The following is a 15,052-nucleotide window of genomic DNA, read 5'->3' on the forward strand; positions in this document are numbered from 1 at the left end:
AATAGAGATTTTGAAGGGCATTGTGTTAACACATCTCATACCAAATGTAAATATTTCTACTTCCTCCTGTCAGGCAAGGTTAAGAGAAACATCCTGAATTTGTTCAGAGAAGCCTTTCAGTTGGTACAATGGAATAAATGAATACTAAAAATACAGGATTTTCATTTTATACTTGCATTAAAAAGAGCTAATTCCATACTGATTTTTCTGGTAAAGTATTTAAATGCACAACCTAGTCCTTATTCACAAAAGGTGGTGGTGTGTCTACTTTGTAATAGCTGAAGAAAATTAGAAGGTATTTCTTCCACCTTTCCAGTACATTCATAATCTGTCAATAAAAACTATTGATATTAACTTGCCCAAAAAAGTTATGATGTGAAACATCATCCTCCAGTAAAAGCAAATATACACTGCTGAGTTGTCCTCCATCGAATAATAGATAAATTCTGGGCTGTTTCTAGAGATTACATGCTATAATCCTTAATCATGAGCTGACAGTGGAACATTTAAAAGGGGTTTTTTTGATGTAAAAAATAATTACATCTTTACTGAAAAAGAAAACTCACCTTGTCCCTGCCCATAGCAGGGGGTTGGAACTAGATGATATTGAGGTCCTTTCCAACCCAAACCATTCTGTGATTCTATGAAGTTCATAGCTCACTGCACACCCTTATAACACATTCAGAAACCATGATGGATTTGCTTGCTGAATGAGAGCTTGCACATAAAAGCATAGCAGACTTTGTTGTGTGACTTTTGAAGAAGGGAGGAATTTGAATTTGTGGAAGAAAGGAGACTTAAGGAACTATAAAACCAGTCCGTTCACAAGCTTCTCTGTTCCAACAGTCCATGCAGACACCAACTTTGGAATCCTCCTCCCACCCTTGGGGAAAACAAACCACACACTGTGGGGAAAAAAGAGACCAACAAAAAAAACCCACACACCAGAAAAACAAATCCAAACCCCACTACATGTTTTAATTCACAATTACTTGCACAGCATAAAGGTCAGCACTGGATTATATATAACCTGACCAAAACTCTCCCTGGAGCCTGTCACCAACTGTCACGTAGCTATGAATAGGTGTAAGAATCACCCACTTGGGAACATTCATTAGTTTGAAGTACTACTGAGACCTGTGTGCACAGAAACGTTCCACAGAATTCACTAAGTTCTCTCCAGATCCTAAATCCCCACCAGCAAACCTGAACAAACCAACCCCATCATTTGTGTGATTTATACCTTCAGTGGCACACTTAAAGGAAAGGCAAAAGGAACCACTTTGTGCGAGTGTGTATCATTTATTGTAGTTCAAGAGAGTCAGGAATCGAACAGAAGACACAGCGAAAAAAACAAAGAAAAGAAAAAACAACCTTTTTTTTTTTTCAGACTTAAAACACTGTGGTTTCAAATCCTTTTTAAAAAGGAAATTCAAGTATCAGATGCAGGGGGCAGTAATACAAAAAGGTCTGTGAATATTTTTTTTTTTAATTATTTTTTTATTTAAAAATGTAATTCTACATTTCCTGCACCCTTTCTGCTTTGGTAAGGCCAAGCCATGGATACAAATTGGTACGCAACATAAAAAATGACCCCCTGCCCCAAACTGCAACCTCCAAGAGTAAAAGAATCTGCTCTCTGCAGACAAGCTCTAATGGCTCAGAACTGTCGTTTAGCATATATCAGATCTGCAGCATTGAAAGAATGGATTTTGTTTCTTTAAAAGTCACTGAAATCCTGGTATTCCCGAGCATTGCATCCACAGCAGCTGTTTTAACATGTTTCTATCTCAAGGCTTTTCAAAAATACCAGAGCATCTACATCAACAGAAAGAAGAGGGACAGTTCAAAGAACAGAAATTAAAATCCATGTGTGAAATCGTTCCTTTTTTGAAGTTATCCTTGTGTCTAACACCAATTAAAAACCAAATATGCAAATATGTGTAATATAAAAATACGATCCCAAGATTAACACTTTGTTGCAGGCACAGTTATCCCATGGAATATGTTCTTTTGAGGGCAGGGGAATGATTTTGATTTTCACAGGGATTTTTGTTTTTGCATTACAAAAAGAAAAATAGGACAGCAGTGCAGGTTCGATGGGAGGAAGAGGAAAAAAAAAAAGGAGGGAAAGAGGAAAAAGTTACTTTAGCAGCAAAATGTCCAAGGTTCTAACCACAATCAAATTAACGGATATCTGGCTGTAAAAAATAAGGTTGAAGGGATGCTGCCCTGATCCATTCATCTTTGCTAAAATAATTCAGCTGTAAAAACTCCAAAACGTGACATACTGAAGGACAGTTTTGTAACATAAGCAACTTCCTAGCTTGTCCTCCATGTTATTGACCATCCTTATCACTTAAATATATGTACAAGAATTAAGCCGCTTTCGTCCTCGTCCACATGCTTCTGGTCACCACTGGAAGCCAGTGCCAGTGGGCATGCTAATCCCATCAACAGCTTGCAAAGGGTATCTGCTCCACTACCACCCGAACAGCTCACGCCCTGCTCTTCCCATTGGTGTCGGCGTGCACTGCAAGGGAATTCTTAATGGTCAGCGTTCTGCTTGTCTCTCATCCAGGCTTGGATTTGCTCTTTAAGTTCTGGCACTAGTAATGTAAAGGAGAGAAAACAAGAATTACTTATTTGCAGTTAAATTGTAAGTATTCTACTATAAGAAAGCTCCTAATGACTGATTTCTTTTCCAGAAACCTGATCAGGAATATCTACTACTATTTTCTTCTCTATCCATGTATTTTCTGCACCGCTTTGAGTAAATGACCAACTCATTTCCCTACCACAATAATATCCTTTAGCCTGGTTGTTATGAAGGCAAGGTCATGGGACTTTTTTTCCCAGAAAAAAGGAAAGCAGAAGAAATTAAGTTTCCTGTGCACACAGATGAAGGAACTGCTACCTCCACTGAGGCCTCACCACTATCTTCTGACAGTATACGGAACAGGGCTGGAGCACCTCTCCTGTGAAGACAGGCTGCTGGGCTTGTTCAGCCTGGAGAAGCCACAGGGGAGACCTTATAACAGTCTTCTAGTACCTAAAGGAGGCCAACAAGAAGTCTGGAGAGGGGCTTTGGACAAGGGCCTGTAGGGACAGGACAAGGGGAATGGCTTTAACCTGCCAGAAGGGAGATTGAGATGAGCTCTGAGGCAGAAGCTCTTCCCTGTGAGGGTGCTGAGGCGCTGGCACAGGGTGCCCAGAGAAGCTGTGGCTGCCCCATCCCTGGCAGTGTTCAAGGCCAGGTTGGACACAGGGGCTTGGAGCAACCTGCTCTAGTGGAAGGTGTCCCTGCCCGTGGCAGGGGTTGGAACTTTACGGTCCCTTCCAACCCAAACCGTTATTCTATGATTCTGTGAGAACACACTGCCTGCAAATTGCTTCCCCCAGTCTGTAGCAGTTCCACTGGTTAATGTTAAACAGATACCTGGTTCCAGCATATTTTCTGTCAGCGTCTGACGATTGAAAGGGTCAGTGGAAGAGTTCAACAGATGCCTCAGGATGATTGACCTGTCCATAATAGTTCCAGAGGGCAGCCTCACAGGATCAGTCATCAGGGTGTCCATAAGTGGGTCTGGGGGCACAAAGGGTCTTATGAAATTGAAGACAATAGCTGTGAATTTTATCTGCACACAAAACCACGGTACAGAACTGATTATTCAGGGTCCCCAATCAGGTGTATTGCTGGAGTTACAAAAAAGGGTTAGTACAAGCAGTGGACTTTAGCCTTTATACTGCTTTTCCCTTCCGGAACTCGGACAAAGCATTAGCTATTTTCACCCTATTTTCAAATTATGATTTTGTTTTAACTGTGCTAAAGTACATGTAAGGAAAACATGGATACGATTGGACAGTACAATCCCAGGGAAAACCAAAAGAAACTCTTAGCTCTCTCTATTTACTTAACTATTTGATTGAAACAGAGCAGGACGCAAGGCTTCTTAAACAAAACGTAGTTTCTATTAAGATATACTAGTGTTTAGAATCAAAATAACAAACCAAATCCCTCTTCTCCTAACAAGCCAGTATTTAGGAATCTCAACTTGCCTCTGAATTCATCCGGAGCATCGCTGTAATCAATTTCTGCACGGGCATTCTTGGCAACAATCTCCTCCACTTTCTCTGCCAGCAGTTTGAATTTCTCTATTGCTATGGTTGACTTGATTCCAGCCTTCCTCATCTTGGAGATCACCTCCTCAAAGAGCTCTTTACTGTAGGACCTCTACAAGCAAAGCATAAAAAGACAACTTTGCTGAGCTGTATCATCCTAACACGCCATAAAAATTCTAAAGAGATTTTAATGTATTTTTTAAGGTTAAGAAAGAGGAACCAATGAAACCTCAGCATCAGATCAGACGGAAAAGTAGTAAGTAACATTTCATCCAGTCCATCTTTGGGGTGGACTTGGGCTTTTTCTACTGGTCTTCACTGTGGTAGAACTGTTCAGAACAACAAAAAAGGCAACATCACCTCATCAAAATGACTAAGACATTCAGAGAGACTGACTATAATTATTAGCACTGTTCCTTAGACAACACATCCATCCTGCCACTCCTGTCTGTATTCTTGTTCTCACAAGTCTTGGCTGAAAACACAGCGTAAAAAGAAAAGTGGTTTTGGTTCTTTTAACTTCTCTGATAATGTGCAAGGCAGCAATGGGAAAGAAGTGATTGTTTCTCCTAATCCAAACAAAAACCCCACCCCACGATGTTACAGAAATAGTAAAGCAACTCAGAGGGAGCTAATGCTGGTTGGGAACTTGCCAGGCGGTGCAGTCAGAGCTGTACAGCTGCACAGTACAACATTCAAAGGGACCAACTGCATATCCTATAGTTTCTACTGGAGCAAGCATTGCTTTCATGTAAAAACAGAAAGTTAGGCAAGGGCTTTTGAAAGCTGCTTATGTTCTAAAGACACCATTTTCTTCTCAGTTCACAATGCCATGTTTTGATATAAGCCTTCTAATAAATTGTTATTTACACTGCAGAGCAAGGTTGAATTAAATGACAAAACAAAACCACACTAAGCCTCACAGATTTCTGTTTTCCTTGGGGATTTTAAAATGTTCAGCACAGCCCTCCTTTCATCTACACTACATCGCATCATGAAATACCATTCAGTACTTGGGACACGCAGTGCCCACCCAAACTCCTTTCTAGCCCAAGAGAACAGAGCTATGGCAACATGCCCAGGGCTTTAGAAGTGTTTTCAGATCCCTTCTGATACGTGCTAGGATTTGCAAATGGGAGATGTATCAAAATGCTTTAGAGAAACCCTGCCATGATCAAGCAACTTTTGTTTTGTTTTTTCCCTCCCAATACCAGTAGCCATTAACCAACTGGGCATTTCCTTGGTGTTTCTTTCCTGTCATTGACAGTTTCTAAGATACTGGTCAGCCCACCCCCTTTTTTTAATGAAGGGCCACTTTGTTAATTAAGCTTTATTCCAGTTCCCACACCAGCAGGCTGCTTTCTCTTTAATCCCTCTGTCACTGTGGTGCATTTCGCTGTGGCATGGAGGAATGAATGATGGGTAACATTCTCACTTTCACATGTACTGAACAGCGCACAACATTCCCTGTGTGCTAACTATACACATGCAAACACGTAAGGCCTGTTTTAGATGTGTTACTGATGCTATCTGCAATTATCAGGACTTCAGTAATTACAGAAAAGGGATCATAAGTTACTCAAACACCTCTGATCCACTCAGCATGCAAATACAGCTTCATGTGTTGTGAACCAGCTTCCACTAGAATTTCAAGTGGCCATTGAGAACATTTTTCCCCTCTAGATTTTGACAAGCTTGTATTATAAGACACAGGCATGGAGAGATGTGAGTCAGTTGTTTGACAGCTTTACAGAAGTGAGGTTCAGCTCACTTATCATCACAATTAACATTCTGCTCTGAAGACTACCATGAGGAGTTCAAGGGCACCTTTAACTGTCTCGCATCCGCTGTGCTTCCTCAGTTTATTACACAGCCATTTAATAAAATGATGGAAAAGGGAATACCACTTGGAAACTGTTAGTCTAGAGAAAGAACTTTGGATTGCTAAATGAGGCTTTTATTCTCAGTCCCAGCTCTGTTTCATGTGTTCTTGATGAAGAAGGGGGAAAGGAGTCAAAACTCTTTGTATGCTTCAGTTTTCCCACTTGGAAAATGAGAACAAAGTACTTCTGCCAATTTACAATGAGGCTGTAGCTAATAAACAACTAATGCTCAGGGAATTTCCTACACCTGTGAAGTGCTGCAGATGTTTGTGTGTGTCTGTAGGTTTGCAAAACACTACCCATCTACAAAGAGCAGACAGAATATGGACAGGGTTGATCTGCTGAAAGATAACAAACGGCAAGCGCGTATGATGGAACTGGGTGGCAGTAAGATGAAACTCTTCTAGAGTATTCTGCAAAGTCCTCTTTGTCCACAGTGCTTCTGTCCTCCCCCCTCTCATGTCTCTGGAGCTCACCTGATCATCAGCAATTGCTTTAGCGAAGCGAGCACAGTCTAGCTGTAGGTAAATGTCAGTCAGTTGGTCCAACAGCTTCTTTGGTTCAAACCCGTATTTCTCAGGGTTTTCGACTTTCAGGTCACGGCACTTGGGGCCACACAGTTGCTGTAAGTTAAAGTTCAACATAGCAGCCAGTCGTGGTCCGAGTTCCTACAAGTCCAAAGTGAAAGAGCAATAAAGATTATCATCACTGGAGTTGCATACAGCAAGATCAGAAATTATTAACTAATAAAGTTATCCTTTTGTAGGTTGCAGGAAGTGTCTTTATGCACGCTTTCCACTTAAAAAAAATGAATGCAAACAGCTTCTGTCTGAAAGGATCACACCATCTCACTGACTTAACATCAAGTAACTTCAGCAGCAATTAGATTTCTATGAGTTGGAGAAAGGGAGGAAAATGGAGACAAAGGGCTACCAAACGTTTCCTGGTTATTATCCAACAACAGGGATTTTAGAGAAGCCAGAAACCAAGTTACATCTGAGGAGGACTTACAGGTCTGAGAAAAGGCTTCTGAACCTGCTTGGTAAGGATGTGGAACATATCCACGGTTTCTGTTGCCAGGGCAAGATATGAACGAGAGACACGTTCATCCTGAGCCAGCTGGGACTGCCGAGCCTGCTGCTGCTCCTAGAAAAGAAACCTTCAGTGGTTACAAGCCCACAGAATTCCCTACATCGTCACCCCTCAAAACAGCCATAATGCCAACATAGTCTAGACAGACAGAAGAGCAGATGGCAGTTCAAATACAGCTGTGATACATTTGTTAGTTGAAGGTACAGCTCACTTCTACTCAGTACTAAAGTCTGCAGCAATCTTCCAGATTTCTGCAGCACTAAATCAGAGCAGATGGTACCACAAGACCCAGTGGTCACTGAGTCTGTTTACACCCTGTAACTGCTCCTCACAGCTGCAGACCTGGGTTATGCTTCCTTTCCATCCAAATGCCAATGCCTCAAGATCACCTTGGGACCTGAGGATCAATGAGGTTCTCTCTAATTTATGCACCATCATAAGGAATAAAACCTCCACACTGGGACAATCTGTAGATGACGTACCAGTGCATTTTGTCACTAGGGTAATGGCTTTACCTTGCTAGGAGGCACAAACAAGAAGGCTTCAGAAGAGCAAAGCAGAATCAGTTTAACAAACAAGATCTTTATAGCTTTTCTTTTCAACTTCTTTTTTTAAATCAATAACCTTAAAACAGAAATACCTGACATTGGTGGGTCAACACACACAATTATTGTTTGATCAGAGGTAAAGGGCTCTAATGGCCTGCATCAAATCCACCCTAGATCAATGCATGAACAAAATAAAAGCTTCTGTTCCTTGAAGCCAATTCAACTGGCGAGCATCTTCCAAAACCTCCTTCAAGAAGGTTAAAGCCTCAGTTTCTCCACTTAGAATTAAGTGTAGAGCAATTTAAAACTTTATACTACTTCCACTTCACACCACGCACTTTGCCACCCACAACATAACTATGTAGCAAGATGGGTTTTTGTAGTATGTCATCCAGAGTGACCGCAGCCATACTGACAGCAAGAAAAAGCACTGAGAACTGCTTCTCATGAGGAGCCCTTTGGTGCTGCCCCTTATTAAAATGGGTTTTTTAATGGTCTTATATTAAGAAACTAGAAATAAGTAAAAGGCACTTTGAAACACAGCTCTGCTCACCCTGGGCAGCAGGTCCCATTGTTCTTTATTCTTCATCTCCTCTTGCACTTCATGGATACGTTTTAGGGACTCCAGACTCTCATCCAGCAAGAAAGTTGTGTCATTTATCAGCATGTTGATGTAGCGAACGAACTGCTTCCCCGAGCTGCAAACATTGAAACAGGGTTATCACAGCAGAGTAGATGGGTGTGCAGCCAGCCTGCAACCCAGCAACCCTCCTCCTGCACTGCTGCTTTCAAACAACAATCCCATTCCCCAAGCCAAGTTGATTGTGGTGTCCAGAGCTCAGTTTAGAAACACTCCAGTTCCACTGGAAGGGGTTGCCATTGAAACTACAATGGAACACAGCATCACCCACTCCCAATGGTAAGGATCTCCTCAGGTCATTGCCCGAGCAGCTTGCACGACAGTAAGCAGCATTAGACACAATTTCTTACTCACTTGAACTCTTCCATAAAGGTACCATGGTGAGCTATATTCTGCCAGAGGCTCTTGAAAATGGTACTGATGTGGTAGCGGATTGTAAACTTGTCATAGAACTCGCTCGTGGCTCCAGTATGTTCAACATCTGAGCAAGAAAACAGAGCCCAGACCTGAAATCAACACTTTCCCACCAGGATTCACCTGCAACATGCTCTCTCCCTACTGCCTCCAATGGGATGAGCTTCAAGCACCAAGCTTTAAGAGATGAAACTGAATTCACATTCAAGAAGTCTCCATCTTAATCCCCACTAAAAGCAGCAGCACTGTCCATTTTCTAATCCAGAACCAGCCTATTTCTTAAGAAAAACCCTCAGAAACCAAAACTTTCTGTTACATTCAACTCCTCTCTTTATCTCAGTCTAAAATTTCACTAATAAGAAAACTCTGGGAACACTGCAAAAACAGATGTTTCTGTGGGTGCAAAACCCTTCTCTAAAGCATCCAAATCTACAGGACTAGCAAAACTACAGTCAGAAGTTTTAAAATCCCAATACTCCCTTACAAAGCAAACAAAAAGCTTCCAGTTTGCCACATGAACACCCCAAAACCAACTGTCACATCAATCTACAGAGCTAGCTGTCAGTGCACAGCAGCTTGTAGGATTAAAATTCTCAAGGTTCCACCTAATGCTATTTCCCCTGATTCCTGAGCAACAAAGCCTCATCTTTACAAGACTTAAGATCTACCTGGCTTTTGGGTTTGTGTTGTGGCTTTAAGGCTTACAACTAACACAGCCTTTTGCCTTATAACACTTCTTGCTTACTGTACACTGGGTCAACTATAGACTTACCTGTGTAAAACTTCATCAAGGAGGGCACTAACAATTTGGTGGAGAGGGGATGATTCTCAATCATTTCAAAGAACTTTTGAGTCCGAGGCTGAACAGCTGGATTTGTCATGAACATCACTTCCACCAGCTTGGCTACTAAATAAGGATTTCGGATGTAGTTCTGGTTGCAGAGCATCACAACAAGGAACATCACTATGTCCTGAGTACAGGGCTCGTAAAGCACCTGAGGAGCATATCTGAAAAGAGGAAGATAAGGAAAACAACATGAAAAGCCCCAACACTGTATTGTCTGTACAAGATTTATGACATACATCAAGTTCAGATCACTCATGAGAGCGGGGACTCTGGACTCAGTAAAGCCAATGCCATAATCTTACAGCTGTTGTTAAAAACCAGAATATTAACTACAAAATAGCTAGAAAACTACTTTCAAACCCTAAACTTCTGTGCACACCACCTGTTACAGGGGTAAATGGGGGTACAAAGTCCCTTTAGATAGAACTTTACTTACTGTACAATAAAAAATAAAAACTCAGCAACATCTTCCACGTAAAACTCTGGCAATGCAGCAAATACCTTCGGAACTTCGGGAGTTAAAGGCAATTTTATGCTGTGGAATAAGAGAGACAACAAACAGGACAGTAAAACTGCAGGGTTAAGTAGAAAGTGTCACAAGATCTCTTATGGAATTCTCCTATGGGAACACTTGACAAGAGTTCTGATATTAACTTTTAAAACTCCATGTCAGTACTTCAAGGATATTAAGCATACCCAAGGGTTGCTCCCCATGCCCTCCAGCTGAACCCTGAACTATAAATAAGACATATATTCCACGGAAGAATGTGTATCGCTGACATAAATAAAGTAACAGTCACGTATGAATGCAGACACTGCAAAACCAAATATTAACATTTTAGAACTGCTGAAGCCAGTAAAGAATCTGACACGATCTGAAATCTCTTGGATACAACTTACAGAGATAATCCTGACACTCACTTGGGATAGGCAGGGTCAAGAATGCGAAGCATCAGCTGAATCACCATGCCATAGAAATTCAGACATCTCCTGAGAAAGTTTTCATCCAGCAAACCAGCATCTGCACAAGCCTTGCACCTCACCAGTTTCTGCAGAACACACACAGAGAAACTAAGCCAGGGCAAGACAACGTAAAAGGAAGGTCAAGCCTACCCAACGTAATCAATGTATCTGTGAATTGTGACAATTATGCAATGGTCTCTTCTTAAAGTATGCTCTCATTTGAAGAAAACGGGGAATATTAGTGCCAGCACATCAAAACCACGCATATAATTCAGAGTTGCAGGGACACAGGAGCCTTTTACAAGCTTTAGGGGAACAATAAAAGAAGTAACAGTGGTATCAAAGTAGGAAAACGTGCAGTTAAAGGCATTTTGGTGATACAGCTCAGAAAACTTGCATCAATTTATACTAGAAACACCTACACAGGTCAGACCTTCAAAAGAGGACTCCAACACACTCATCTTTGCAAGAATTCTACGTGAGACGAGGGACTGGAGAGTTCCATCTCAGGCATGGATTGTGCACACACAACTACCCCTGAACAAGCCACAATCCTTTTGCTTGTTCTCTCTCCAATAAAAATAGTATTTTCCTCTTTCTTTTGTTATTCTGAATTTTAAATTCACCATTAATGTTCTATTGTATCATGACCACCATCTGGTGCAGTGCTCGCATGGTTCATAGATTCAAAACCACCATTTCAAGTTGCATTTAACCATCAGGACCCAAGAGACAGACAGGTTGACAAAGGCATTTAGCTGAGAACTGAATCACTTACAAACCTTGAGCTGTGTCTTGCAACGTTTCAGCATTTCTCGATGCCTGGTAGCCAGAGGAGAATCCTTCCATTGACTTTCATTGTTCTTCAAATCTTCAACAGTCCTGAAAACCACACACAGCAATTGGTTATCATGACAGAGGGGATATGTACTGCCATCTATAAGGCATTTAACCTACTTATCTGCTAAATATCAAGGAAATATTGAGAAGAAATCATTTATCATCATAGCAAGAAAAAGAAACTGCTTTTGTAAATGCAGACTGAACATCTGCACAGTGCAGCTGAAGGCACTACATACACTAGCTCCAACATACATCCGTCAGACAAATCAGAACAGTGCAAAGAGATAAAAAAGGGATGAAACACAGAAGGGATCTATTTATCCTGCCTGAAAAACTAATTTTATCCACTGTATTAAAAAACAAAAGTATTTGCTTTTCTCTTTTTCACATTGAAGTCTACAGTCACTCTAAAGGAAGTCCTGAAATTGACCCTAAAATTAACCCTAACACACAGAAGGGTTGGTCCAGTTAACTATGAGATCTTTAGAGATCTCATTCATCTTTTAACATCAGAAAGGGAAATGGAAAACAAAATCATCTAAGGAAGAAAAACGTGGCTGACAACACGACTTGTTAGAAACACCTTTCCCAACAAAGGTCCAAGTCTGCACCCTGTGTATCCTCCCACTTCCCGCTGCTGTAAATGCTATTTTGCAGATTTGTTCAGCCCTTCTCATGCTCCACTCCCCATAAAATTCAGGTTTGCAGCGGAGCACAATACTTGAACAGTCTGTAGTCTCCCTGGCAGCATCAGGACCAGTAAATCAAGGTGGCTGGTATTACCTCTCCTCCCTTACCCATCTTCCCACTCTGCCCCACAGAAGGGAACTTAATGTACATTATTCAAACTTAAACAGAGGAAGTTTAGATTAGATATAAGGAAGAAGTTCTTTACAGTGAGGGTGGTGAAGCACTGGAATGGGTTGCCCAGGGAGGTTGTGGATGCTTCATCCCTGGCAGTGTTCAAGGCCAGGTTGGACAGAGCCTTGAGCCACATGGTTTAGGGCAAGGTGTCCCTGCCCATGGCAGGGGGGTTGGAACTAGATGATCTTAAGGTCCTTTCCAACCCTTACGATTCTATGATTCTATGATTACACACACCATTTACATTAAAAACCCCCCAATGTATTCCCATACCTTAATCCTTTTTAGAAAGAGCAGCTGATTAGAACAAAACTCATTATACTGAACTATATGAAAATGATCCCTTTTCATCCCTCCTCTAAACACAGATTCTTTTCCACATCAATCCCTGCCTATAGCAGAAAAACATCCAGTGTCATTTCTTTATCACCAACATCTAATTACCTTGCCCAATGCTGCAATTCATGGAAAACACTGAACACTGAGCTCCTACTGATGTCAGTAAAAGCCAAGAGCTCTTTGCCCCATTAGATGGAGATTGCTGCATAAGCAACTCCTTTGCAGCAATTCTAAATAAGGACAAAGCAGCAATTCCTTTTTCAAACCAAATGTATGGCTTATTTACAAGTAATCCACAGGCTATTTATATGAAAATCCTTTTTTCTTTAAGATATACTGACTTTTCCTGCTCTGGTCCCTGCAGCTTCCCAGGTTTTTGGCCTACTTGTGCTTTAAAAACTAAAAATGAAATCATAACAAATGCAGCCCAAAAATCCAGTAATGAACTCATGGCATTAGTGCCAAGGGACATTTACCAAAATGCAGTGAGTGCATTTATAAACAATGGAAAATAGTGGTGATCAAAAATCTGTTCTAATTTTAACAGAGTTTTCGTCGAGGTTTAACAACTATAAAAGTCTATTTGAATTTATGCCAAGAGAAATAGAAACCAGCAGGATCTTCTTGTCAACAACTTAACTTTTTTAACTGGTAAACCACATGCTGAATTACCTGTACATTGACAACATCAAGAGTTTACTGCTGAAGGGTTCCCTCCCTCCCTCTGCCCTGAGAGTACGACACATTATCCCACCTCAGAAGCCAAGGAATTATCTTCTGGGACATAAGAAACAGCTCAGGCATAACTAACAAGTTCTTGCTTCTGAAAGCACAAGTCATCTACAGTGATTTGATGATCAGACAGGTAACTAAATGCACTCCTACACTGCGCCCAAGAGCCCGAGGCACTGACGTCCACATACCAGCAGGTTAAGTTATAATAAACAGTGTTAAGTAATGTCATGGATCCTAAAATGCTCTGAAGAGAATTGAATTATCTTTTAAATAGAAGGGTCTTCTCACCAATTGGAGCTGCTTTGTGTAACCAATATCCTTCATCCCACTGTTATTTGAATTCCCAATACAAGCCACAGTCTCTCAATGTAAGCAAAAATCCATAAGTAGCAGATTAACAAATAGTTAATTTGATTTCACACTCAGCAACAGTTCTACCCAAACTATCATTCTGATTTCCTTTAGCTTCCAGGACTTGCCACCATGGCCAGAAGACACTGGTAGGACTCCAGATGCACTAGAGGATTAGCAGGTTCTAACCTGTTGAGTTCCCGGATGGCCCGCAGCCTGCGTATGTACCGGCGGCAGCTTGGCAGGATTGAGAGATGATGGGCATGCAGGGTTAGGAAGAAACATTCTGTTGGGAATTTCGGCTCAGAAAATGGAGATGGATCCCTGTCTGGAAAACAAACCAACAAACAAGCAGCATAGATGAATAAATTAAAAGATAAACTTGTCCAGGAGCGAGACTTTGAACTCAACTTGCCTTAAAACAAGTAAGAGCTGACAGCACCAAGAAAAAGCATTTAGGAACAAGGCAATTATTTGCAGTATCAAAACCAGAGGGCATAGTGAGTGCTTAACGTGTCTCAGCAAGAGTACTCACAAAGTTCAGCGATCCAGGCTGCAACATCCTCCATTGCTGCTTTCACTCTGGTCTCATCTGTTGGGAGGTCAATACGACACCTGGGATGGAATATGTACATGGGATCAACCGTTTCCAGCTTGATCTTCGTACTTAGTTGCTGTAGTACCCATAGGAAGTTGAGCATAAAGCCATCTGTAGATACCAAACGGTCATCTGTCTGTGGGGTAAGAAAGTGAATAGATAAGCTTAGAAGTACGAGGTTATCTTCTTCTGCTTTCACAGTATTTGACATAAATGAATTATGCACATTGAAGAAAAGATAGAAATCATGAAGAATGTGGATCTGTAAGGAGACCTTTGTGACAATGGGAAGGTCACTTACTAACCTACAGATTATCTTTATGGTTCAAGTAGTCATTCTCAAGAACATGAAACATATAAAAAGTAGGAGGTTACCTAAGAAATTAAAAGGGCTTCTTTCAAGAATGGTTTGCCACAAATACACACAGAGTTTCAGATAATTGCTGAGCTTCAGTTTCTAAGTTTTATCTTAAGCGTGAATTTTCTATTACCTCTTCACTGGAATTTCACAGAAATATCCCTAATAATGGTTCCAAATGTTTGCTTTTGAAATGGGGACTTGAAGACATCAATGATGCAAACTTCGGTTGTTCAGGATTCGTGCTCAGATTTTAGCACAGGAAATGAGTGCAATGAGTTAATTCAACAATGGCAAAACAACATGCCTGTTGTTTCATCACCAGTTCCTATCTGCATTGCTCCTTTTACAGAAACCATACAAAGCTGAGCAATTTCCTATGTAGGAAATAAGGTTTTTAAACATAGCCAATTGGCATGAAGCCCCCATACATGGGGCAGGGGGAGAAATTCAAA

The 15,052-nt window shown here is 41.1% G+C and overlaps 1 protein-coding gene across 4 annotated transcripts in view; it reads right to left on the reverse strand.

Moving 5' to 3' along the window:
* Nucleotides 1-2,008: 2,008 nt before the first annotated feature.
* The window catches only part of UBE4B (ubiquitination factor E4B), a 39,596-nt gene continuing 26,552 nt past the window's right edge, over nt 2,009-15,052 (reverse strand). For all 4 annotated transcript variants that reach the window (XM_030507811.1, XM_030507810.1, XM_030507809.1 and 1 more), the window contains 13 exons: nt 14,177-14,375; nt 13,831-13,969; nt 11,292-11,391; nt 10,468-10,595; nt 9,983-10,081; nt 9,472-9,707; nt 8,640-8,766; nt 8,199-8,343; nt 7,017-7,151; nt 6,482-6,673; nt 4,060-4,234; nt 3,440-3,586; nt 2,009-2,609 (listed from right to left, as the gene is read on the reverse strand). In XM_030507811.1, the coding sequence (XP_030363671.1) occupies nt 2,548-2,609; nt 3,440-3,586; nt 4,060-4,234; nt 6,482-6,673; nt 7,017-7,151; nt 8,199-8,343; nt 8,640-8,766; nt 9,472-9,707; nt 9,983-10,081; nt 10,468-10,595; nt 11,292-11,391; nt 13,831-13,969; nt 14,177-14,375 (1,884 nt within the window). In that variant the 3' untranslated portion in view covers nt 2,009-2,547. The remainder of the gene's footprint in view (nt 2,610-3,439; nt 3,587-4,059; nt 4,235-6,481; nt 6,674-7,016; nt 7,152-8,198; nt 8,344-8,639; nt 8,767-9,471; nt 9,708-9,982; nt 10,082-10,467; nt 10,596-11,291; nt 11,392-13,830; nt 13,970-14,176; nt 14,376-15,052) is intronic.

Source organism: Strigops habroptila, chromosome 16 (assembly GCF_004027225.2).
Source record: "Strigops habroptila isolate Jane chromosome 16, bStrHab1.2.pri, whole genome shotgun sequence".
NCBI lineage: Eukaryota > Metazoa > Chordata > Aves > Psittaciformes > Psittacidae > Strigops > Strigops habroptila.